The 26,585-nt window shown below is 41.9% G+C and overlaps 1 protein-coding gene across 3 annotated transcripts in view; it reads left to right on the forward strand.

Moving 5' to 3' along the window:
• The window catches only part of fnbp1l (formin binding protein 1-like), a 190,143-nt gene extending 165,453 nt beyond the window's left edge, over positions 1-24,690 (forward strand). For 2 of the 3 annotated variants that reach the window (XM_070886610.1, XM_070886613.1), the window contains 4 exons: positions 2,401-2,533; positions 7,504-7,622; positions 11,754-11,908; positions 20,863-24,690. In XM_070886610.1, the coding sequence (XP_070742711.1) occupies positions 2,401-2,533; positions 7,504-7,622; positions 11,754-11,908; positions 20,863-21,041 (586 nt within the window). In that variant the 3' untranslated portion in view covers positions 21,042-24,690. The remainder of the gene's footprint in view (positions 1-2,400; positions 2,534-7,503; positions 7,623-11,753; positions 11,909-20,862) is intronic. The other variant, XM_070886611.1, reaches the window with a different exon arrangement.
• The last annotated feature ends 1,895 nt before the right edge of the window (positions 24,691-26,585 follow it).

Here is a 26,585-nt window from a genome sequence, read left to right on the forward strand (position 1 = left end):
CCAATTTTAGACTCCTTTGTACCACACCCAATTGAATGATCCATTCAGCAATTCAATTGAAACAAAAATAGACACATTCAACTAACAGGCTGGTTATACGACAGCTTACATAGAGCTGTAGAATATAGTTCAGGAGTGAAATTGGTCACATTCTAGCAAGTTATGTATGGCTGCCTTAAGGTAGTGGTTTTGCACCACTTGGCTTCACATCAGCTGTAGTATGACTGCAACTGGTGCCAAGTAAATTGAAAACAAATCCCAGCTAATTATTTGGATCACCTGGGAACTTTTTAAACCCAATTTTAACCTCTTCTAGGGCCCAAGTTTCGGGTGGAGTTGCTCCTGGAGCAACTAGTTTACTTTGGAATATCTTAGAAATCGCAATTCTCGGCACTTAGTTGGCTCCAGTTCTAGTGAGCTAGTTTAGATTTGTTTTAGTTCAGGTATTTCTTTTCAAAAGAGGGTGTGTCCAGCCACTTAGGCCTGTTTTGCAAGTTTCGGCAGCGAAAACTTACTCCAAACTAACTTCGAATGGAGTAAGTGTCCACTTTTGTAAGTTCTGAGAAACCTTACCTACAGTTAAGTTTAGTGCAGGCACAGCCAGAGTGGGGGAGAGGGGGGAAGTATTAAACACGCAGGACACATTAACATCACAACGGGGAGGGAGAGGGGGGGGGGGGTGGTGGAGGGAAATTAGAGGATTTTCCAAAACACTAAACACCTTCACAACAACATTAAACAAGCAAAGTACATTTAAAGCACTAAGCACTAACCAAAGCAGTACATTTAAAGCACGAAGCACAAAAAGTAATAAGCAATTAATTAATAAAAAATAGAAGGAACCCTGCACCTAAAGCACCAAGCAACCAATCAATAACAAATTAAAAAATAGAAGTCCTACCTTTATGTGAAGGGAAGGTGTTTCTGTCAGCCTCTCTCCGTGACTCTGTCGGTGTCTCTCTCTCTGTCTCTCTGTTTCTGACATTGAGGGTTGGGGGGAGGAGGAGGGGCTGATCAGGAGGGAGGGGGGAGGAGGGGCTGATCAGGAGGGAGGGGGGCGGAGGGAGGCTGAACAAATGATTACTGTAATATGCAGTAACCCCAGACCCTCGCTCCTCTGGCCCCCCAATTGGTATAGGCACCTCTGCTCTCTCCTCCGGCCCTCCGATCATTTCGAGTGTCCCCCAACCCACGCTCCTCCATCCCTTCCCATGCTTTTCCCCCACCGATCACCTCCCCGATCACCTCCCCAATCCCCACACCATTCAAAGACAGAATGGGGGAAAAACAATACTGCAAAACTGATGACTAGAACTCAGTACTACACTGTATGCACAGAAACCAGTGAAAATACATTCACCAGTGAAAGGATGCTGCCACAAAAGGAGTAGCCATCATTTTCAAAAGAAAAACACTCCCATGGAAAAATGCCTTGCTGTGCCAGTGCGCATCGCTGTAACGCGCACGCGCAAGGGTGCTAACAGTGAAAAACACGCAGGGCCTTAGCCCCATCCTCCTGTAGGCTGGGATCGACTTGCTCCGCCCCAGGGAGACTCCGCTGCGCCACGCCACGCTCCAGGGCGACCAGAGAATTCCCCGGTAGGATTTCAGCGTGCTTTTTATCCCAGACAGGTCACGTAAATCTCGAAGGTGCGCCGTTTTCTCCAGCATCGGAAACTTGGCCCCTAATGTTGACAAAGAGTTAACTGTTCCTTCAGATCTTGCTTTATAAAAAAAATTAGGCAAGTATTTGGATGCCAGTGAGCTCCATGTTACCTGCCAAGAGAGTGAAACTTAACAACTTAGTATTGCTCTAAGCTGGTACCCTTAGGATAATAACACTGTGAACATACTACACACAAAATCAAATGAACTATTGTGTCTAGGTGAATTTTGGCATGGGTTTTGATAAAATTGGAAAATTGAGTTGAATTCAAATGTGTTAGACAGTCTGAGGCTTTTTCAAAATATATTTTAAACTGATCATTCTATATGCTACACTAAAGTAATACTTAGTCTTAAAATAGGGATGTAAGTGTGGGGTGGGACCAAAGTAAGACATGTTGACCTCACCCTGCTGGATTCTTAACTAGGAGCCCTTTACTCTATTCAGGAAACATGTACCATCCCTGCATATTTGTTGAATTAGCTTTGGCAAATGCTGTGTAACAGTTTAAAATTTCACTGAATGAATTAAGAATGCATAATTAACAATGGGGCTTCTTTAACAATTTAAGATACTGCATTAATTTAAGTTATATAGATTTTGCAATTAGAAAATAGGATTTGGAAGTTTAAAGGTTATTTTGACATCCAAAATAAAATTGCAGACTTACCTATATTTAGTGGACTTTGTATGAAATAACCAGATAACTCAGGATTATATTTTTATTTTGCCAGAGATGCCTTAAACAAAATGAAAGATGTTTATGAACGAAATCCCCAGATGGGTGATTCTGGTAGTTTGCACCCAAAGATATCCGAGACCATGAGCAACATTGACAAACTACGTCTCGAGATTCAAAAGAATGAGGTAATTTGGAAAGCAATATATTGTGCAAAAGATACTGGTGTTATGCATTCTTCACATAATTGGGTATGCTGGGAACTGTGTGACACACCTAATTTTGTTGATTGATTTTATAATTGCATACGATTGTGCCAATTCAGCTTGCAGATATTGCATGATGTAGCACTAAGCCATATAGATGTGAAATCCCAAATTTGATTCCTGGCCAGAGCTGAGTTAGCTGATCTTTGACTTGGTATTTGGGGAGCTACAGTTGATCTCAGTGACTCTGGATTAGGGAGGGGGAAACAGCATGGCTAGTGACTCTGCTAGAAAGTGTAAGAGTTTCAACATTAGGTGAGCACATGATTGGACTCAATTAAGATTGCCCTGTGTAGGTCAAATAATCTCTTAACATTCACTGTCTATGCTCACAAATGAAGAATGTTAACTTGGATGAGCCACTGTAGGACTGCTGGCATCAGTGAAACCATACAGACTTAAGTACATTTAGGTGGGATGTACAGGAGATGGGCGTGGGAGGTATGAAGCCAAATTAACCATTTTGACCCAACAGAATTTTCAGTAGCCTTGTAGTTCCAGGGGCTATCGTTCAGTACCATGGAAGAGGGATGCATGTAGGATCAAGCCCCACTCTGTTCAATTCCTGATCTAACCTGCATTAAATGAGGCATGGACTGGCAGCTGTAGGATTTCTCTGCTGGGAGGATGGATGGGATAACTGCATTTCATTTCCAAATGAAACCAGATCAAAACTGCATGCAGGCAAATGGCAAGAAAAATACTGGTTATAGGTAGGGTGAGTGAAATTAGCACAAATATGCCCAAAATTGCAGGGCAGTTGTGGGAAAATGACCAGCAATTACAGGCATTTGTGGGCAATCTTTTACTGTAGTAAATGGTGGCAGCCCCGACCTATGAGAGACTATATCAGCGGCAGGTCGGGGCCATAAAAGGAGCGACGCACGGCGGCCCCTGGCAGTATGGCGGCCCCGACCTGCGAGAGACCATCAGCAGCAGGTCGGGGCCATAAAAGGAGCAGTGAGTGGCGGCCCCAACCTGCAAGTGACCATCGGCGGTAGGTCGGGGCCATTAAAAGGAGCAGCGAATGGCCCCTGAGCAGCGTGGCGGCGTACCATTTCGAGGCGAGCGCGAGTTGGTGCAGGAGGGCGACGGCAGTGAAGGGGGACGTCATCAAGGTCCAGGTCGGTGATTGGAGCGTGGGCAGACACAACAGGTGAGGTCGGGGCGAAGGAGCAGCGAGAGAATGTAGAGGGGTGAGTTCGGGGCCAGAAGAGGAGAGGGCCCAGGAGCATCACGGGCCAGCCCACACTGCGATATGTGTGTGCACTAGGTCCATGCAGCAGAGCTGGTCTCCAGTCGTCTTGGGTAATCCTTGCCACTGGACCCTGACCGAGCTCTGTCAAGCCCGTGTGGTGGCTGGTATGCATCAGCCACCACGCATTAAAAAAACCCACGCACAGGCACCTTCCACCCTTCAAGATGTAGTTCGGGACCTGGAATATTCGGTCCTTCATTGAAACACCTGTGAAATCATCCCTTTTTGCCGTGGAAGCAAGTCATCCTCGTTCGAGGGACTGCCTATGATGATGGGTCAGTCCCAGTCAGTTTCTTCCCTCACTGGTACTTCAATTATAATCAGAAGTGTATTTTAAAGTGCTGGTATTCTGCTGTTTTCTGTAGAGCAGTAAATGAGCTAACCACTGCTGCAACAGCTGGTTTTATAGTAGTGAGTTGGCGCTCAACTATAAACCAGTGTGGTTTAGAATTAGTCTGAATTAAAATGCCAATGAATGGAGTCAGACTATGTGAGACTTAGTATGACTAAGCATGTACCGAGGCTTTGCCTCTCCCAGGAGATTGCATGACTTGATGGTATGTGGGAGATGTGTTGGTCCTGGTTGTGCATAAGTTGTACCATGACCATTTGTGACAGGCTTTATGGACCAGATGGATTTTGTATGCTCGAGTCGCTAGAACCAGCTGATTCTGCAGTAATTGGTATGCATTCCACTCTGCACACTGGCTCTTTAGATCCGGCTTTATATTTCAGACCCTAATTTTAAACGGTGTTGGTGAATGATTGTAAAGCTGTTGATTAACCAAACTGGTAGCAATACGGTGGAGGAGGATTTCATGGAGTATATTAGGGATGGTTTTCTTGACCAATATGTTGACGAACCAACTAGAGAGCTGGCCATCCTAGACTGGGTGATGTATAATGAGAAGGGACTAATTAGCAATCTTGTTGTGCGAGGCCCCTTGGGGAAGAATGGCCATAATATGGTAGAATTTTTTATTAAGATGGAGAGTGACGCAGTTAATTTGGAAACTAGGGTCCTGAACTTAAGGAAAGGTAACTTCGACAGTATGAGGGGTGAATTGGCTAGAATAGACTGGCGAGTGATACTTAAAGGGTTGATGGTGGATAAGCAATGGCAAACATTTAAAGATCACATGGATGAACTTCAGCAATTGTACATCCCTGTCTGGAGTAAAAATAAAACTGGGAAGGTGGCTCAACCAGGGCTAACAAGGGAAATTAAGGATAGTGTTAAATCCAAGGAAGAGGCATATAAATTGACTAGAAAAAGCAACAAACCTGAGGACTGGGAGAAATTTTGAATTCAACAGAGGAGGACTAAGGGTTTAATTAAAAGGGGGAAAATAGAGTACAAGAAGAAGCTTGCAGGGAACATAAAAACTGACTGCAAAAGCTTCTAGAAATATGTGGAGAGAAAAAGATTAGTAAAGATAAACGTAGGTCCCCTGCAGTCGGATTCAAAGAAATGGCAGACCAATTGAACAAATACTCATGATCTGTCTTCACGAAGGAAGACACAAATAACATTCCGACTGTACTTGGGGACAGTAGGTCTAGTAAGAAGGAGGAACTGAAGGATATCCTTATTAGGCGGGAAATTGTATTCGGGAAATTGATGGAATTGAAGGCCGATAAATCCCCGGGGCCTGATAGTCTGCATCCCAGAGTACTTAAGGAAGTGGCCTTAGAAATAGTGGATGCATTGGTCATCATTTTCCAACAGTCTATCGACTCTGGATCAGTTCCCCATGGACTGGAGGGTAGCTAATGTAACACCACTTTTTAAGAAAGGAGGGAGAGAGAAAACGGGTAATTATAGACCAGTTAGCCTGACATCAGTAGTGGGGAAAATGTTGGAATCAATTATTAAGGATGTAATAGCAGCGCATTTGGAAAGCAGTGACAGGATCGATCGAGTCAGCATGGATTTATGAAAGGGAAATCATGCTTGACGAATCTTCTGGAATTTTTTGAGGATGTAACTAGCAGAGTGGACAAGAGAGAACCAGTGGATGTGGTGTATTTGGACTTTCAAAAGGCTTTTGACAAGGTCCCGCACAAGAGATTGGTGTGCAAAATCAAAGCGCATGGTATTGGGGGTAATGTACTGACGTGGATAGAGAACTGGTTGGCAGACAGGAAGCAGAGAGTCGGGATAAACGGGTCCTTTTCAGAATGGCAGGTAGTGACTAGAGGAGTGCCGCAGGGCTCAGTGCAGGGACCCCAGCTCTTTACAATATACATTAATGATTTAGATGAAGGAATTGAGTGTAATATCTCCAAGTTTGCAGATGACACTAAGCTGGGTGGTGGTGTGAGCTGTGAGGAGGACGCTAAGAGGCTGCAGGGTGACTTGGGACAGGTTAAGTGAGTGGGCAAGTGCGTGGCAGATGCAGTATAATTTGGATAAATGTGAGGTTATCCATTTTGGGGGCAAAAACACGAACGCAGAATATTATGAATGGTGGCAGATTAGGAAAAGGGGAGGTGCAACGAGACCTGGGTGTCAAGGTTCATCAGTCATTGAAAGTTGCCATGCAGGTACAGTAGGCGATGAAGAAGGCAAATGGTATGTTGGCCTTCATAGCAAGGGGATTTGAGTATAGGAGCAGAGAGGTCTTACTGCAGTTGTACAGGGCCTTAGTGAGGCCTCACCTGGAATATTGTGTTCAGTTTTGGTCTCCTAATCTGAGGAAGAACGTTCTTGCTATTGAGGGAGTGCAGCGAAGGTTCACCAGACTGATTCGAGGGATGGCTGGACTGTCATGTGAGGAGAGACTGGATCAACTGGGTCTTTATTCACTGGAGTTTAGAAGGATGAGAGGGGATCTCATAGAAACGTATAAGATTCTGACGGGACTGGACAGGTTAGATGCGGGAAGAATGTTCCCGATGTTGGGGAAGTCCAGAACCAGGGGACATAGTCTTAGGAAAAGGGGTAGTCCATTTAGGACTGAGATGAGGAGAAACTTCTTCACTCAGAGAGTTGTTAACCTGTGGAATTCCCTGCCGCAGAGAGTTGTTGATGGCAGTTCATTGGATATATTCAAGAGGGAGTTAGATATGGCCCTTAGGGCTAAGGGGATCAAGGGGTATGGAGAGAAAGCAGGAAAGGGGTACTGAGGGAATGATCAGCCATGATCTTGTTGAATGGTGGTGCAGGCTCGAAAGGCCAAATGGCCTACTCCTGCACCTATTTTCTATGTTTCTATTATTGTTCCAGCTAGAAACTTGCTTTACTATTGAGCGGGGCAGAGTAATACAGGACACTGGCATATTAAAACCATGCTCCTGCACTATAGACTGAAAGTAGTGCGATTTGTCTTGGGGTCTTTCATCGCAACAAGTTACTTGCCCGAGGTTTAGGCAATCTAGATAATTTGCAGTGGAATTTTGAATACTTGTTGGTGGAGGAGGACAAGGGACTTCCGTTATAGCAGATAATTGAAGCTCCACTCTAGAATATATTTTGAGATATCGTAGGCTAAAGTATTCATTTATTTTATTGAATCAGTTAATTTTGTTCTATTATGAACTATATAGGCAGTGTTAAAATAGACATTTGTGAACAGAAGCCATAATTAGTTGATTTGACTGTAAAGCTGATAATACGCAAATCTCTTTTAAGGCATGGCTGTTTGAGGTTGAAAACAGAACATGTGGAAGAGGAGATAGGCGGTTAAGTGGTGGTGCTATGTTCGAACGTCCTACTGAAATTAACCATCATGGAACACCAGGAAGAGAGAGGTATGCCTTCAATCATTGTAGTTAATGGAGTGGGAACATTTTTCACAATTTAATGGACCTTAACTAGTTTCAGTCAAGTGTTTTTTAAATGATATCAGCATTGTATTTAATTCATAGAATCATAGAAATTTACGGCACAGTTTACAGACTTAAGATTCACATGCTTTAGTTACTATGAGCTCAAAATTGGCCCCTGCCGATTTTTGGCGCACTCACCTGAGGTGCGCCACTTTTCCATGACTCCAAGCGTGCCGAAAATCTTCCTTCCGACTTTGGCCGCTGTCCGGCCTCTCCTTGGTGGTGGCGTATCGTGGCCAGTGGATTGGAGGCGGAGCCAGCCTCCCGGTGCTGAAAACAGTGCCGGGACATCTGCACATGCGCGTTAGAGTGTGCGCGCATGCGCAGTAGCTCCTCGTCCCCAGCGCGTCCTGCAGCCTGTGTGAGAGGGACCCGATGCTCGCAGTTGCCGCCCCTATCCCTGGCCGAGTGGTCTCCCACATTGGCCCGCTGTGTAAGTAGCTACTTGTGTTCGTGGTTTAAACTGTGATTAAGATGACCAGGGTCAATGTCAGGAAGAGTAGTGTTAACTAGGTTTTAATTAAGGCTTGCTGGGGTTGAGTAGCAAGTTTAATCATCGGTGTTTGGTGAATAAGGGTGCTTTTTGGTCCAATTTTTTCATTTCAGGTTTGGTCGGGCGGGACCTCTTATAATAGTAATGCATGAAGCAATGTTTTTGGTAAACAGGCAGAGTTTATGTTTGCCGAGTTCCTTTATTTTCTTTTCATCTTTCCTTAAAACTTTGTAAGTCTTGGTGCTTTAGGTGCAGTTCCTCTCCGCTTCTTTCTATTTTTTATTTGTTATTGAATGCTTATTACTTTTTGTGCTTTGTTTAGTGCTTTGTAAGTCTTGATGCTTTAGAATGTACTAACCTGCGCCGATTTCTTAACTCTCCGCAAGGGTTTTCTGAAGTGGCCACATACGCTGGCCTAAGTAGATTTGGAGTAACTATTAGCTGGCCAAAGTTGTCTAAATAGCCAAAACTGGCGTAGGTGACTGGGAACGTCCCCTTTTGAGAAAAAAAAAACGAAACTAAAAAAATCATAACGAACTCAGTTGCTCTGGAGCAAGTTTATTTGGGAAAATGAGGATTTTTAACTTATGCCAGAAAAACCAAGTTATTCCCCAAAAAAACGGAGCAACTCCTGGCCAATTTTGAGCCCATTGAGGGGTTCTCTTTCCTTGTATATTCTGCAAACTAATCAGTTGCAAAAATCAAGAAATTGTACAGTAAAGCTCTAAATTGACTTGAGTTACAAGCTTTTGGTAAGTGTTCTCCAAATGAACAGAAACTGGATAACTAAAACTGCATTATAGAAAGAATCGCATAGCACCGATGAACGTCAGAATTAAAGCATGTAACACAGTGGTTAATATCCGGTGGAGTACGTGTAGAAATTTATGATGATATGCAGGCCGTGATCCTTACCAACAGATCCATCACAGACCCAATCCACGTTTGGACCGGGGTCAAACAGGGCTTCGTCATCGCTCCAACCCTCCTTCTCAATCTTCCTCGCTGCCATGCTCCACCTCACAGTCAGCAAGCTCCCCGCTGGGGTGGAACTAAACTACAGAACCAGTGGGAAGCTGTTCAACCTTTGCCGTCTCCAGGCCACGTCCAAGACCACCCTAACCTCTGTCGTCAAGCCACAGTACACGGGCGACGCCTGCGTTTGCGCACATACAGGGGCTGAACTCCAGGACATAGTTGACGTATTTACTGAGGCGTACGAAAGAATGAGCCTTACGTTAAACATCCGTAAGACAAAGGTCCTCCACCAGCCTGTCCTCGCCGCACAGCACTGCCCCCCCAGTCATCAAGATCCACGGCGCGGCCCTGGCCAACGTGGACCATTTCCCATACCTCGGGAGCCTCTTACCAACAAGAGCAGGCATTGTGTAGTATAGTATTAGGCAGTCCCGAACCCTCGCCTCTCCTGGGCCCCAATCACGACGCTCCTGGGCCCCGATCTCTCTCCACTCCTCCGCCCCGATCAAAAATGGAGCAGTCAGTAACAGGACATCAATTAGTTTCCTCTTATCTTGGAGACATCAAATATCGACACAGTTATTTGAAATATCAAAATATTAAACTCCAGCCTAGATGACGGGTTAGTAACATCAGCAAAAACAAACGCCAACTAACAGAATCAACACGATTCAGTAGGGATGTTAAAAACAGCAAAATAGTGGACATTGATGACTAGATTCAACACCGCCTCCAGTGCGCCAGTGCAGTCTTCGGCCGCCTAAGGAAATGAGTGTTCGAAAACCAGGCCCTCAAATCTACCACCAAGCTCATGGTCTACAGGGCTGTGGTAATACCTGCCCTCCTGTATGGCTCAGAGACATGGACCATATACAGTAGACACCTTAAGTCGCTGGAGAAATACTACCAACGATGTCTCCGCAAGGTCCTACAAATCCCCTGGGAGGACAGACATATCAACATTAGCGTCCTTGACCAGCCAACATCCCCAGCATTGAAGCACTGACCACACTTGATCAGCTCCACTGGGCAGGCCACATTGTCTGCATGACAGACACGAGACTCCCAAAGCAAGCGCTCTACTATGAACTCCTTCATGGCAAACGAGCCAAAGGTGGGCAGAGGAAGCATTACAAGGACACCCTAAATGCCTCCCTGATAAAGTGCAACATCCCCACTGACACCTGGGAGACCGTAGCAAAAGTGGAGGAAGTGCATCCGAGAGGGCGCTGGTCACCTCGAGTCTCATCACCGAGAGCATGCAGAAATCAAGCGCAGACAGCGGAAAGAGCTTGCGGCAAATCTGTCCCACTCACCCCTTCCCTCAACGACTGTCTGTTCCACCTGTGACAGGGACTGTGGTTCTCGTATTGGACTGTTCAGTCACCTAAGGACTCATTTTAAGAGTGCAAGCAAGTCTTCCTCGATTCCAAGGGACTGTCTATGATGATGAATATCCAGTAGAGTACTTGTAACATTCAAACAGCCTGTAAGCATATTGAAGGCTTTGCCATGTCTAATATGGAGCACATATTTGGTATAAATACAGGGTACATTATATCCCAGTGGGGAAATAAAAACTGTTCCTTGCTGCAATTTGCATAACGTGATTAGATTTTGGAAGCCTGTTCTCTGTTAGCTGTGACGTCCATTGCAGGTGTAAACATACTACTCCAAAAAGGATTAGAATGGTTACTATGGACTGTAAATATTATAAAGAGTAACATTTTAGGTAGTGTGTTACAAGGCAGTAACACATTGATAATGTCAACTAGCTGCTAAACATTTCTTCTTGTAGTTTGATATCCTCTGACCCCTTTGATGTGTTGTTGCTTTGTAGCACTCCAAACCTGCACCTTGTCCCTTATTTAAGTGATGTCAGAACTGGAGAATGCCAAAATTTTTGAACTATGTAGACTGCATAATATTTAAAACCTATGATTATGTTGAGTGCCTCAAAGCTTAGCTGATTGAGTCATACTGACAGGAAATTCCCAGGTTTGATCCCTGGCCTGCTGAGTTAGTTGCATCAACTTGAAGCTGAATTCTTGCCAATGCTAATGTTGAGTTCCTGCATGAAGAATGGGCACTTGAGCGAAGAACCAACAGGCGACTGGCACAAGTGGACCTGTACCCCAGCGTCAGTCACTGGCACAAGTGGACCTGTACCCCAGCGTCAGTCACTGGCACAAGTGGACCTGTACCCCAGCGTCAGTCACTGGCACAAGTGGACCTGTACCCCAGCGTCAGTCACTGCCTTTTTCAAGGTGATGGGCTGAAGAAAATTGTGCAATTTATTTAAAAATCAGTGTGATGTTACTGGCGCTGATCCAAACAGTAATTTAAGGCGCATCCTCTCAATGCTCCCATTTCACAAAAAGCTTAGATAAATAAAATGCAGGTGAAGAAGTAAATTTGACGCTACTGGTGAAAATTCCAATGGTAATTAAAGGTATGTGTCCTCCCATGAATAATCTGTTACATAATAGTTATATTCAAGTCTAGACACTTGTGGACAGCCTTATTAAAGAGACGTTTCTTATCATTTAATAATTCTTGTCGTCTGATTTAACGACCATCAGCCCTGAAGGGAGCTATACAGATGATCCAACCCAAGAGCAGAGAGCACACCAGAGATATCCAGAACCACATCGTGTGGTTGAGTTTGATGATGAATTTGAAGATGATGAGCCTCTACCTGCTGTTGGCCACTGCAAAGCTCTGTACCCATTTGATGGTAAGATCTTCAGTTCGGTCTGAATTTTAAATGAGCTTTATTTTTAAAACCAAAAGTTTTCCATAAAAGACGGCATTTATTTGATCTGTATTGCTTCTGATAATTCTCAACACCATTCCTATATGCCAGGAGCAAAGGCATTGCAAGAGCTTTTCTGAATTACTTGAATAGAATTTAGAATTTATTTCAAGGTAAAAATATATTTTGCAATTAGTCATTACATGTTGCAATGAAGTACCAATTTAAGGCATAACTTGCATAAATTCTAATTATGTCTGGATTTAATAAATTACTTTGTTCTCCTTCATGGGTTATATTTAATGACAAAATGTTTGGAGAGGAAAAAATATTTAATGAACTGAGCCAGGATCTGAGAGTGTGGAAGTGGGCGAAGAGGAGTTATAATGGAATATAATGTGGTATCCAACTTAATGATCTGAAAAGTGAGCCCGGTATTGAGCAGCCTGCGAGATTGTAACAATCCAGTTCAATGCCACATAAGTGTGACATGGTGCATTTTGATAAGAGGAATAAGGAGGCCTCCTATCCCTTGGAATATAAGATTCTAAATGGGGTAGAAGAACAAAACGATCTAGGGGTACAGATTCACAAATTATTAAAAGTAGCGACACAAGTTAACAAAGTCAGAAAAATACAAACAAAAGCACTGGGGTTGAATGCTAGAGGAATTGAATTGTATAGAACCTTGGTTAGACCTCAGTATTGTGCAACTTTCTGGTCTCCATATTACAAAAAGAATATAGAGGCACTGTAGAAAGTGTTTTATTAAAAAAAATGATTTGCAATGTTGGACAGTCTACACCTGGGCAGGACCGGAATCAATGTCCTCGGGGGAGTGTTTGCTAGTGCTGTTGGGGAGGGTTTAAATTAATATGGCAGGGGGATGGGAATCTATGCAGGGAGACAGAGGGAAATAAAATGGGGGCAGAACAAAAGATAGAAAGGAGAATAGTAAAAGTGGAGGGCAGAGAAACGCAAGGCAAAAATCAAAAAGGGCCACATTACAGCAAAATTCTAAAGGGACAAAGAGTGTTAAAAAGACAAGCCTGAAGGCTCTGTGCCTCAATGCGAGGAGAATTCATAATAAGGTGAATGAATTAACTGCGCAGGCAGCTATTGACGATTATGATATAATTGGGATTACGGAGACATGGCTCCAGAGTGACCAAGGCTGGGAACTCAACATCCAGAAGTATTCAACATTCAGGAAGGATAGACAGAAAGGAAAAGGAGGTGGGGTAGCGTTGCTGGTTAAAGAGGAGAGTAACACAATAGTAAGAAAGGACATTAGTTTGGATGATGTGGCATCTGTATGGGTAGAGCTGCGGAATACCAAAGGGCAGAAAACGCTAGTGGGCGTTGTGTACAGACTACCAAACAGTAGTAGTGAAGTTGGGGACAGCATCAAACAAGAAATTAGGAATGCGTGCAATAAAGATACAGCAGTTATCATGGGCGACTTTAATCTACATATTGATTGGGCTAACCAAGATGGTAGCAATGCGGTGGAGGAGGATTTCCTGGAGTGTATTCGGGATGGCTTTCTAGACCAACATGTCGAGGAACCAACCAGAGAGCTGGCCATCCTAGACTGGATGTTCTGTAATAAGAGAGGACTAATTAGCAATCTTGTTGTGCGAGGCCCCTTGGGGAAGAGTGACCATAATATAGTAGAATTCTTTATTAAGATGGAGAGTGACAGTGTTAAGTCAGAGACTAGGGTCCTGAACGTAAGGAAAGGTAACTTCGATGGTATGAGACGTGAATTGGCTAGGATAGACTGGCAAATGATACTTAAAGGGTTGACAGTGGATAGGCAATGGCAGACATTTATAGATTACATGGATGAATTTCAACAATTGTACATCCCTCTCTGGAGTAAAAATAAAACGGGTAAGGTAGCTCAACCATGGCTAACGAGGGAAATTAAGCATAGTGTTAAATCCAAGGAAGAGGTATATAAATTGGCCAGAAAAAGCAGCAAACCTGAGGACTGAGAGAAATTTAGAATTCAGCAAAGGAGGACAAAGGGTCGAATGAGGAGGGGGAAAATAGAGTATGAGAGGAAGCTTGCAGGGAACATAAAAACTGACTGCAAAAGCTTCTATAGATATGTGAAGAGAAAAAGATTAGTGAAGACCAACGTAGGTCCTTTGCAGCCAGAATCAGATGAATTTATAATGGGGAACAAAGAAATGGCAGACTAATTGAACAAATACTTTGGCTCTGTCTTCACTAAGGAAGACACAAATAAACTTCAGGAAATACTAGTGCTTCGAGGGTCTAGCGAAAAGGTGGAACTGAAGGAAATCCTTATTAGTCAGGAAATTGTGTTAGGGAAATTGATGGGAATTGAAGGCCGATAAATCCCCAGGGCCTGATAGGCTGCATCCCAGAGTACTTAAGGAAGTGGCCCTAGAAATAGTGGATGCATTGGTCATCATTTTCCAACATTCTATTGACTCTGGATCAGTTCCTATGGACTGGAGGGTAGCTAATGTAACACCACTTTTTAAAAAAGGAGGGAGAGAGAAAACAGGAAATTATAGACCGACATCGGGTGTGGGAAAAATGTTGGAATCAATTATTAAAGATGAAATAGAAGCGCATTTGGAAAGCAGTGTCAGGATTGGTCCGAGTCAGCATGGGTTTATGAAAGGGAAATCATGCTTGACAAATCTTCTAGAATTTTTTGAGGATGTAAGTAGTAAGAGTGGACAAGGGAGAACCAGTGGATGTGGTGTATTTGAACTTTCAAAAGGCTTTTGACAAGGTCCCACACAAGAGATTAGTGTGCAAAATTAAAACACATGGTATTGGGGGTAATGTATTGACGTGGATAGAAAACTCGTTGGCAGACAGGAAGGAGAGAGTCCAGGGTTCAGTGCTGGGACCTCAGCTATTTACAATATACGTCAATGATTTAGATGAAGGAATTGGATGTAATATCTCCAAGTTTGCAAGTGACACTAAGCTGGGTGGCAGTGTGAGCTGTGAGGAGGATGCTAAGAGGCTGCAGGGTGACTTGGACAGGTTAGGTGAGTGGGCAAATGCATGGCAGATGCAGTAAAATGTGGATAAATGTGAGGTTATCCACTATGGTGGCAAAAACATGAAGACAGAATATTATCTGAATGGTGACAGATTAGGAAAACTAGACCTGGGTGTCATGGTACATCAGTCATTGAAGGTTGGCATGCAGGTACAGCAGGCGGTGAAGAAGGCAAATGGCATGTTGGCCTTCATAGCTAGAATATTTGAGTATAGGAGCAGGGGGAGGTCTTACTGCAGTTGCCCAGAGCCTTGGTGAGGGCACACCTAGAATATTGTGTTCAGTTTTGGTCTCCTAATCTGAGGAAGGACGTTCTTGCTATTGAGGGAGTACAGCGAAGGTTCACCAGAATGATTCCCGGGATGGCAGGACTGACCTATGAGGAGAGACTGGATCAACTGGGCTTGTATCCACTGGAGTTTAGAAGAATGAGAGGGGATCTCCTAGATATAAAATTCTGACAGGATTGGACAGGGGGTGAGAGGCAGGAAGAATGTTCCCGTTGCTGGGGAGTTCCAGAACCAGGGGGTCACAGTCTAAGGATAAGGAGTAAGCCATATAGGACCGAGATGAGGAGAAACTTCTTCACTCAGAGAGTGGTTAACCTGTGGAAATCTCTACTGCAGAAAGTTGTTGAGGCCAGTTTGTTAGATATATTCAAAAGAGAGTTAGATATGACCCTTACGGCCAAAGGGATCAAGGGGTATGGAGAAAAAGCAGGAAAGGGGTACTGAGGTTGAATGATCAGCCATAGAAACATAGAAAATGGGTGCAGGAGTAGGCCATTCTGCCCTTCGAGCCTGCACCGCCATTCGATAAGATCATGGCTGATCATTCACCTCAGTACCTCTTTCCTGCTTTCTCTCCATACCCCTTGATCCCCTTAGCCGTAAGGGCCATATCTTATTCAATGGCGGTGGAGGCAAGAAGGGCTGAATGGACTGCTCCTGCACCTAATTTCTATGTTTCTATGATGCTAGAACTGAGAGGTTACAATGATCAAGAAAAACTGAACAGAATTGGGCTCTTTTCTCAAGAAAAGAGAAGGCTGAGAGGTGACATGTTAGATGTCTTTTAAAATGATGAAGGGGTTTGATAGGGTACATGTAGAGAAGCTGTTTACACTGATGGGGGAATCAAAAACTAGGAATCGTAGATATAAGGTAGTCACCAATAAATCCAATAAGGACTTGAGGTGAAACTTCATTACCCCCCAGGCAGTGGTAGAAGGTGGAACCTGTTGGAGTAGTTAAGATGAATAGCATAGATGCCTTTAAGAGGAAGCTAGATAAGTACACGAGGGAGAAAGGAATGGAAGAATATGTTGATGGGGTGAGATGAAGTAAGATGGGAAGCGGCCTGTTTGGAGCATAAACACCGGCATAGACCTGTTGGGCCGAATGGCCTGCTTCTGTGCTGTGTTTTCTGTAATTTTATGCTGTCAGTACATCTGCTCTAATTATTGCCTCTTGTATAATATTGACGCATATTATTTTTTGAGTACAATCCTATAATCATTTTAGAAACCGGAATGTGAATCTCAAAAATTTGGTTCCTGATCATATAATTTCTGGCAGTAAATCTCGAGTCTCAACCATTTCTTTACTCAACTTTCCACATAAAATGAAAATGCTGTAGTTTAGTGTGAGTCGAATCTACAGAAGATCTGTCTTTAAACTGTATATGTAGCACTTCCAATAGCTCAGTTAGTAAAGGCAGTATGCCATTCTTTCTGAAAGAAAGTAGTCACTTTAGCAAAGCCATGCATATCACGAGAGTAGAAAACAGCAGGGTTCACTCCGAATAGCTGAAACCTTCCATTGTCACTAGATGACTAATGCATGCACAATTTTGCAATATTAGTGAAGAATCATTACAATTTCCATCATAAATTCCTCAGCTTTTTGGGTAGTGAATCAGTCAAAACCTTTTTCTTCCCATATTTGCCTCAGAAAATGCAATACTCCCTGTCAATTTCCTACCTAAAATCGTTTCCAGCGATACCCGTAACCTTGTGCACTATGTTGATGTCATGCTCAGGATGCCTGCACATCTCTAGACCTGCTTTTCTGCAAAAAATAAACTATTTTCAGTACACCATGCTTATTGTGCGATTTCAGTGGTAATAATCCCTGAATACCATTCAGCGATATCCATCGATCATTTGATGTCAAACATACATTTGTACAATGCCAGCCACACTTGAAAAGTTAAAATCATAGTTATAATAATGCATGCTATTTATCTGTACATTCTCCATTATTATAGTGGCTTTTTAAATTTTTGTAACTATGATGATGTAGAATTCTGATAGAGGTTGTTACTTATTAAATCATGTCTACCCAACTTTTAGTTTGGTTAAGGAGGCCATTGAGGCCCACAGAAATGGTGTTCATAAACTGTGCAAGTAATTGTGGATTGTCCTTTTGGTTAACAGTCTCTCTTTATTTTAAACGCTTGTTTTCTTGAGTTTAAGCAGTGTCCAATTGAAAACTGATTCCTGCTGACTTTGTTTGAATTTGCCAGGTGTCTTGGCTCAGTGGTACTACTTTTGCTTCTGAAACAGAAGATCATAGGTTCAAGCTCCACTTTAGGACGTGAGGCATAATATATGCTGATATTCAGTGCGGTACTGAGGGAGTGCTGCACTGTTGGAAGTGCGGTTAAACTGAAACCCCATCTGCCCCCTCGAGTGGATGTAAAAGATCCATGGCACTATACGAAGAAGAGCAGGGGAGTTCTGGCCAGCATCAGCATCACTAAAACAGATTATCTGGTCATTTCTATCATTGCTGTTTATGGGACCTTGCTGCATATAAATTGGCTGCTGCATTTGCCAGGGTATTGGTGAGGCCACACCTGGAATACTGCGTGCAGTTTTGGTTTTCATATTTACGAAAGGATATACTTGCTTTGGAGGCAGTTCAGAGAAGGTTCACTAGGTTGATTCCGGGGATGAGGGAGTTGACTTATGAGGAAAGGTTGAGTAGATTGGGCCTCTACTCATTGGAATTCAGAAGAATGAGGTGTGATCTTATCGAAACGTATAAGATTATGAGGAGGCTTGACAAGGTGGATGCAGAGAAGCTGTTTCCACTGATGGGGGAGACTAGAACATCTTAGTATTATCTTAGAATAAGGGGCCCTTTTAAAACTGAGATGAGGAGAAATTTCTTCTCTGAGGGTTGTAAATCTGTGGAATTCACTGCCCCCGAGAGCTGTGGAAGCTGGGACATTGAATAAATTTAAGACAGAAATAGACAGTTTCTTAAACAATAAGGGGTTATGGGGAGCGGGCGGGGAAGTGGAGCTGAGTCCATGATCAGATCAGCCATGATCGTATTGAATGGCGGAGCAGGCTCGAGGAGCCATATGGCCTACTCCTGTTCCTATTTCTTATGTTCTTATTACAACAGTGACTGCACTTCAAGTATTTCATTTGCTGTGAAGCACTTTGTGACATCCTGAGGTTGTTCGTTCTTTACCTGGGTTTTTTGGAGCCATACAAACCAGGGCAGTCCAGGTCGGCACTAAATTAGTTGATGTCAGCCAGAACAGCATGAGAAAGACTAAAAGTGGCCTTAGTGCCCCTGAGCTAGGACAAGGAGAAACAAATAAAGCCTGTTCCTGACCAGTATCCAGTGCTTGCTGTGTGAATGTCAGGTGAGGGCAATCAAATAACCTGTCTAACCTCGCACATGAATAGCCACTTGGTAGGTATGGAAAGCATCCCGGGCCAGTGAGTCGCTAACTCTGCATGACTCGGGAGAGGGGGAGGTAAAACGAGCATCACATGTAGATTCTGTACTTACACTTGTTTCCTTGCATATTACAAAATCTAGAGAAAACAGAATGGATTTGACTTTGGCTAACAAATGGGAATTTAACGTATTGAATCAACGGTACATATTTTTTTTAAATGGACAGTCCCTTAGACACTGCTGTTCAAGATCCTACATTGTACCGTAAATGTTACTAGAATTCTGTTGCTTCCCTATTTGCATATGAACTATTGCAGATAATCCAAAGACCAAAACTGAGATTCTGCCTGTGACATAAGGCCAATAGACCATTCAGACTGTCCTTTTTGAAATAGACTGAAGTTGTTTCTCTAGGATTCTTTGTGTCTTGCACATGCCATTGGGTATACCTAGGATTTTCTGTTGTCAATGATGAAGTTTTTGTGTAGTGCTACTTTAGGGCTACATAACCTTTAATGCAATGTCTGCCACTCTCAGTCCCAATATTGTCATTTGCCCCTTGTCTGAATTAGTCTCATCCATAATGCTGTCACATCGGTGAGAAAAGTTATAATTGGAATATTCAAGAGTAACATTTGGAAGAAAATCAGTACTCCATTCAAAATTGATAATTCATTCTGTGACGAAAATCTCTTGTGTAATTTGATACTCAGATATTCAAGTCTGAGTTTCTATGAGTGATGAATGGATAGAGAAGTTGGATGTTGTCATCCATATCTGTTCTAAACAACAACTTGTATTTATATAGCGCCTTTAACATAGTAAAACACTCCAAGGTATTCACAGGAGCGTAATCAGACAAAATTTTACACCAAGCTACTTAAGATATTGGGACAGGAGCTTGGTCAAGGATGTAGGCTTTAAAAGGAGCACCTTAAAGGAGGAGAGAGTGGCGGAGAGGGTTAAGGAGGGAATTCCAGAGCTTCGAGTCTAGATGGCTGAAGGCATGGTGATAATGGTGGGACAAAGGAAATTGGGGATGCACGAGACTAGAATACGAGGAATGCAAAGTTCTCGGTGAGTCGTAGGGCTAGAGGAGGTTACAGAGATTACGCAATTTTAGTAACTATATATATAATACGCAAGTCAGGCAGCATCTGTGGGGAGAGAAACAGTTAACATTTTAGGTCGATGCCTTTTTGTCAGAAATGGAAGAAGTTAGAGATGTAATAGTTTTTAAGCAAGTGCAGAGGCAGGGAAGGGTGGTAGGGGAGGAAAGAACAAAAGGGAAGGTCTCTGATACGGTTTAAGTAACTCAATTGTTTAAAAGAAAACGGGAAAGTGTGCAGAGAGCAGGGCAGTGATGAGCAGTTCTGGATTGCTCCAGCAAAGAGCTAACACAGACACATTGAGCCAACTCTTGTGGTTCCTTCTATGCTTCTATGGCCCTACTTTGTCTATCATGAGTTACAAAATGTTATTTGAAAACTCAAAATAGGTTCTTGGATATCACAACTATAACATCGATGCTGGATAATCCAGTGGAGTGTTTCCCCACAGAGAGAATAAATGATAATGGGAGAATCCATGAATGGCTGCAGATTTTCAGGGCCCTTGATCCTTGAGACCTGCAGCACAGAAATATGCCACTAGTGTTCGTGAGATTTTTTTGTCAGCTTTTTCAGGTCCAAAGACCCTTCCTCAGACCCAGTCCTGTGATCGGATCTTAGGATCTGAAAGGCCGGCTGACTACTTTTGCACCACAAATGCTGCCTGATCTGAGATTTCCAGCATTTTGTCTTTGTTTTCAGATTTCTGTCTTTTATTTTGTTGTCATTTGGCTCCTCTCATTTTGAAAAAAAACAGGAACAGCTGCATTAACCTGTAGGTTTCCTGCATGTATGCTGAGAACTTCATCAGTTGTCCTACGTATAACTGACTTTGTGTCCATGGTTTTCAAACAACAGCCACAAATGAACAGAAACTTACTGATGTAAAGGACAAATTTGCAGGGCAATGAGCAAAGAGCGGAGGAGTGGAATTAGGTGGATGACTTTTTCCAAAAAGCCAGCACAGGTATGATGGGACGACTGGCCTCCTGTACTGTAAGCTTCTGAGTGAAGGGCTATAACATTGCAATGAGTACATTTTGAACCTGTCTATTTTTTCTCCCCTTGCAGGACAAAATGAAGGGACATTAGCAATGCAAGAAGGAGAGGTATTGTATGTTATTGAAGAAGATAAAGGAGATGGCTGGACAAGAGCACGCAAACAGAATGGACAAGAAGGCTATGTGCCAACATCATATGTAGATATTACTCTAGAGAAAAACAGTAAAGGTGCAGTGACCTATATATAAATATAAGCTGCTGAAATCCAGTTACACTCATGTGGGGAAATGTATTAATTTTAATAGCTAAAGGAATAGTGGTGAAACATTAAGAGTATGAATTCTTACACTTTCTGTATTCCTACTGCATAATTCCCTGTTCACTATGTGAGCTGAACTTATTCATTGATATTTTGTTCTTCAAAGTTAGATTTTGTGCAGGAATGCAGACCCTGGGTTCTTCCATGTTCTAGTATTTGGAAACCGTTTAACTCTAGTATTGTTACATGATATCATTAATCCTTTCTATTATTCCTGATGCCTTAACCTTTGTATATATGTATATAGGTGGAGGTTCTTGGTGTTTTATACTTTTTTTAATTGATCATTGAAACCAAGGTTTTCAGACTTTTTATTGGAATATAAACTTTTAGCTTTAGAAGTACTAATCTAGATTTATAATCCTTTATTTGGAACTCAAGCAATTTTTTTTTTTTAAAGTGATTCACAAACAATCATTTTTGAGTACTGGTGGTGGGGGGTGCATTAAAGTGTTCATTACATTCATGTTCCATTTTTTTTAAATAGAAACTAATTCTGCATTTTACCCAAGAAATTGTTATTACTTGAGTGTTATTTTGCCAATTACCAAGATGAAAATCTGACTTCAACTAATTTAACTTAACATCTTTCAAAGCTTGGGTGCAAGTGTGGTACTTTTGGGGTTGTGTGGTTAAAGAGTTTTAGCTACAACTTGTAGAGTTTCTCCTGTTGCCTTTATTTATTTATCTTTTGTTTGTCCCAGCTGAATTTAGTAATGGTGCTTTCTTTCTTTCCCCCTTGGACTGCAGGTTCCTGAATTGGTGTGTGGGTTCTTGAAACTTTGGGCGAGGCATTGAAGGAGGTTGCATGCAGCTGTTTTCTGGGGTGGGGAAAGGCACTTGCTGAAAGATTGAGGCTGATAGCTGAGGAGGGAGGAGGAAACTGCATGTTTGATTTTGGTTGATTTTGCCACTAACACAATTAATACCATTCTAACTACAGTTCATATGGTACCTGGTGAATCAACAGTACAGTATTTCATAGGTCTTAATCAATGCCAAAGGTTTATCTGACCCAGGTGAAGTACATTCAAAATGGCTTCACCATCAGATGGTATTTTTAAAATATAGTGCTGTCTGCCTGTGCCATCCTACATGCTCGCCCTAACATGCTATTGCATGCTTTCGTAAATTACACTTAATATTCACTTTAGAAATGTCTGGACTGTACTGTGGTTGGCCTGTTTTGTTGATGTGTAATCCCCACATTATCTAGAATAATCCCTTCTAAACGTTTCACATTTGTAGTTCCATTCCATTTTTCATTTGTGCTGCTACCAGTACTGCATGGTAATAGTGGCGTGTTGATTGCCAGTGTTGAAGAGCTCTGACAAAACAGTAGGTGCAACTTTTCATTGTTGTCTGTGTACAGTTTATGAATTCTCCTCCCTCCTTGCTTTTGGCCTGCATATTTTTTTTGAGTATTGGATTAATCAATGAAGACTAAGAGTCAATGGAAACACAACTGAAAAACAGCATATGGCTTCAGGAAAACAGAACATGGCTCACGGTGAAGAGAGACAATTGGGCACAAACCATGAGAGATGTGCATCGTGAGCTCTGTGAAGATGCACCAACCGTTTATTTTACCACTATCTCACTAGACAGCTGCTGCCTTAAATCAACTGTTTTAACAGAAGAGTGCCTAAATCTGCTGACTGCCATTGTTTCCAGTAGTCTCTCTCAAGGCTTACATTTGTTGCAGGCTCATGGCAGCTCATCAATTCTGATTGACTGATGTATTCTCTTGGTACTCCAGCTGCTGATGTAGTCATACCTAGTATATAAATATATTATAATACCGTACCAGAGGAATTGTGCAACTAAAATTTGTCAATATTTATATTGTTTTTAATACTAAAGATTTGTATTGGTTAACGAAATTGATTTGAAATGAATGTTTTTTCATTAGAATTTTGTAATTTTTTTCATTCTGGTTGACTCTTAGGAATAACTTTTTAGTTCATTCAAAGCTCTGGTTTGATCAGAATAGCTGTGCAGGTGCCGTAATCTAGCGTGGCCTCACAAGTCAATGTGTGAATATGTTGACTCTTGTGGATATTGTATGTAAACTAAACCATGTGCACTTTTATCTTGTTGAGCAGTAACGCAAGTGCAGATGTTTTTTTTCCCCCAGAATACTTTAAGCTGCATGTAATGCAAACTTTGTTCTTTTGCTGAAGTCCATATTCAACCTATGATCTTAACTGTAGTTCTTTCAGTGATGTAATCTCTTTCCAATTTCAAATCCAGCAACCATGGAATTGCCCACCAAAAATATTCCTCAAATTCAAGAGTTTTAATTTTTGGGCCACTTGAAATGGAATTTTATCAAATGGCAGAAAAAAGCCAAGTGTTCTCAGCAGTAGCTTTTGAAATGAGCGAAAAGATTTTATGATTTGAAGCCCAATCTAACCTATGCTGCAGAGGGGACCAGTGTGTTAGTTTGAAAAGTTTAATTTTAGGTAAAACTGAGCAGAAGTGTGGTGGACTATGTAGATATGATTTGGTGCTTTGGCCCAACTTTGTGTGCTACCATCAGGTTCAGTAACCTGTATAGAAATTACAAATGTGAAACTACCTTCTATCTATATCCATTGTATTAATTGCTGGAAGCAATACATTTACGTTTAAACTCTGGTATAACAAAATATTTTACAATGTTTCCAGAAGCATTGTCTGATTTATTATCTGCCATTTACAAAGGTAAAGATGAGTAACCATCATAAATATGTGCAAACCTTTCATTGCAATAAAAAAGGAAGATATTGTGCAACAGAAAATTCTTCTTCCTGTTTCATTGTGAATTCCTGGTAAGTGAATAGAATTTCTGGCAGATTGATTGCAATGTTAACAAAAATAAGCTGTAATGACCTTTAAATGTTCAGGCGAATTTGGTTTAAATGATTTTTAAAAACTCTATTTAAAAACAAAAAATTCTGAAGTAAACATGCTTCCTTGTATTCAGTATGTGTATTTTTAAAGTGTAAATTCACTATAATTCCCTGCAACATGGTGGCACATAATCTTGTTTATTGTACATTATTGAAGTAAACCACTATGAAAATTTTGGCAATGGTATGTAGAATAATCTCCCAAGTAGGCACTAAGTATGATCTGAGTTGTCTTAATTTTTACAGCAATTTAACTGTGAAAGTGCTAGAATGTAATAGAAAAGCTACTCTTTCCATAGCTGTAAATCTGCAGTTAGGTAACTGGAGCAGATTGTGATCCAGTTTTAATGTTGTAACGCTTTTGCTTTGTATGTAATTTTAGATATGCTGCTTTTTGTGAGGAAAATTACAAATATGAGTAAAGAGGCAAACAATTGAAGGAGGGTTGTTTTCTTGCACATTATAAAATTTTTCAAGTTGTATACAGTGTATGAGGATCTGGTTAAAATTGTAACTGACAAGTTGTCAGGCAAAGTAGAATGTAGGGTGAAAAGCAGCCAAGGTTTTGAATTAATGATCTTTATGCACACGTTGATTTTTGATTCTTGTTTTTAAAAACACTGTTGAGATACTGTTTTAAAATACTTTGTTGAGAACTGTTTAAATAAATTAATGTATTCCACAGAGTTTTGTCATATTTAAGTATCTATTATATTAACTAATGTTTTTTTCTTTTGGAAATTAAACCAGTTTTGATAATACTCCTAGAACCTGTTGACAGAAGTTACTGTGTTTGTGTAAGAGGTTTGCTTTTGGTATTGGGTGTTCCTCGTCTTTCATGCAGACCCACCCAAAGTTTCACAAAGGTGCTGGTCAAAATAACTCGCCTTAAACCATTTCACTTAATTTGCATGCCACAAACTAAATGTGGATGAGACAAGACATTCATTCCATCATCCAAAGAATCCTACATCTCTCCTCATCACAACATCGGACTAAGGCATTTTACTCCAATACCCTGTCTGGAAGGCCAAGTGTTGACCACCCTGTATGAAGGACTTCCTGATATCACAAATTTAACTTGTCTTTGGTCAATCTGAATCCACGCTCCTTTGTCCTGCTGTCTTAGTATAACTTGAAATAGTGTTGCATATTTAAAACTAGGTAGGGGAATCTTCGTATTCAGCTTTTCACTAACAATGAACAATCTAAGGCAGCTTATAATATTTCTGTGTGTGTGTATGTGTATATAATTTTGACAATAAAAACATAGTTATGGGCTTCTCAATGACTAGTGGGTACGTGCACGATGTGGTGCAGTACAGAGCCAGACAGATGGGGTTTAATCCCTGATCTCATCTGAGTTGAGATGATGGTGGGGATACTACAGGTAGTATAGTTGTCCCGTCAAAGATATACAAGAAAATAACATTCTCTTCCTCCTTGTGATTGATATCTACTGATACCTGCTGGAAGCAGAAAATGTGTGGACATTGGGCAAGGACAGGCTTGGTGGAGGTACCCCTCACAGTTGCCAGGTTCACGCATGAAGAATGGCTAGTTGGAGCAAGGCAGCCGAGTTCTATCAATGCAGCATAAGTCTACATCTTCAGGATAGGAAAAAGAATGTTGATGTCAGCCTTGGCTCAGTGGTAGCACTCTTGTCTCTTGAGTCATAAGGTTGTGGGTTCAAGTCCCACTCCAGAGACTTGTGCACGTATTCTAGGCTGGCACGTCTGTGCAGTGCTGAAAGAGTGTTGCACTTTCAAGAGTTGCTATCTTTTGGATGAGACTGCCCTTGGGTGGGTGTTAAAGATCCTATGGCACTATTCAAAGAAGACCATGGGAGTTCTCCTGGTGCCCTGGCCAACATTGATCCTTCAACCAACACCTAAAACTGATTATCTGGCTGTTTATATATCTCATAGCTGTTTTTGAGACCATGTCATGTGCATTGGCTGCTCCGTTTCCTACATTACAATGGTAACTACACTTCAGAAATAAATCATTGGCTGTAAAGCACTTTGGGACGTCCTGAGGTTGTGAAAGATGTTGCCTCATTGTGCAAGCCAATCTGAGATCAGAGGTTTCAGATTTAAATTATTTGTGTACTAAAGATACTGCACTTGATCACAAAGTAGTGTTGGGGAAATGGAGTTGGATTGTGGAGCTGGCAGATAATCTTGCTGATGTGTAACCCCATGTTTGCACAATCATTCTTTATGTAGCAGATAAAAGATGAATGAAGAACTCCCCCTATGGTCTTGTGGCCGGCCAAGGACACCATATAGACCAGAAGGTCCCAGGTTCAATTATCAATCTGTGCTCAACTGATTCGATACTGCGGCAGCAGTTCACCTCTGTGCCCAATCGACTGGAGTGGGTGAAATCAGCCAGGGTTCCTGCACTTAATTGTTATCTAATGACCCCTGCTGGAGTTGGAATTACTTACATTTGAGCTGCAACAGTGAGTGTTAACAGACGATCTGCAGCTGAACCACATCTTGTCTATACATGCATTTTTAGCAGTACTGCTCCTTTGACAATCAACTAGTGGCCTTGCTCCTGATCATTGTTTC

Source organism: Pristiophorus japonicus, chromosome 8, assembly GCF_044704955.1.
Source record: "Pristiophorus japonicus isolate sPriJap1 chromosome 8, sPriJap1.hap1, whole genome shotgun sequence".
Taxonomy (NCBI): Eukaryota; Metazoa; Chordata; class Chondrichthyes; family Pristiophoridae; genus Pristiophorus; species Pristiophorus japonicus.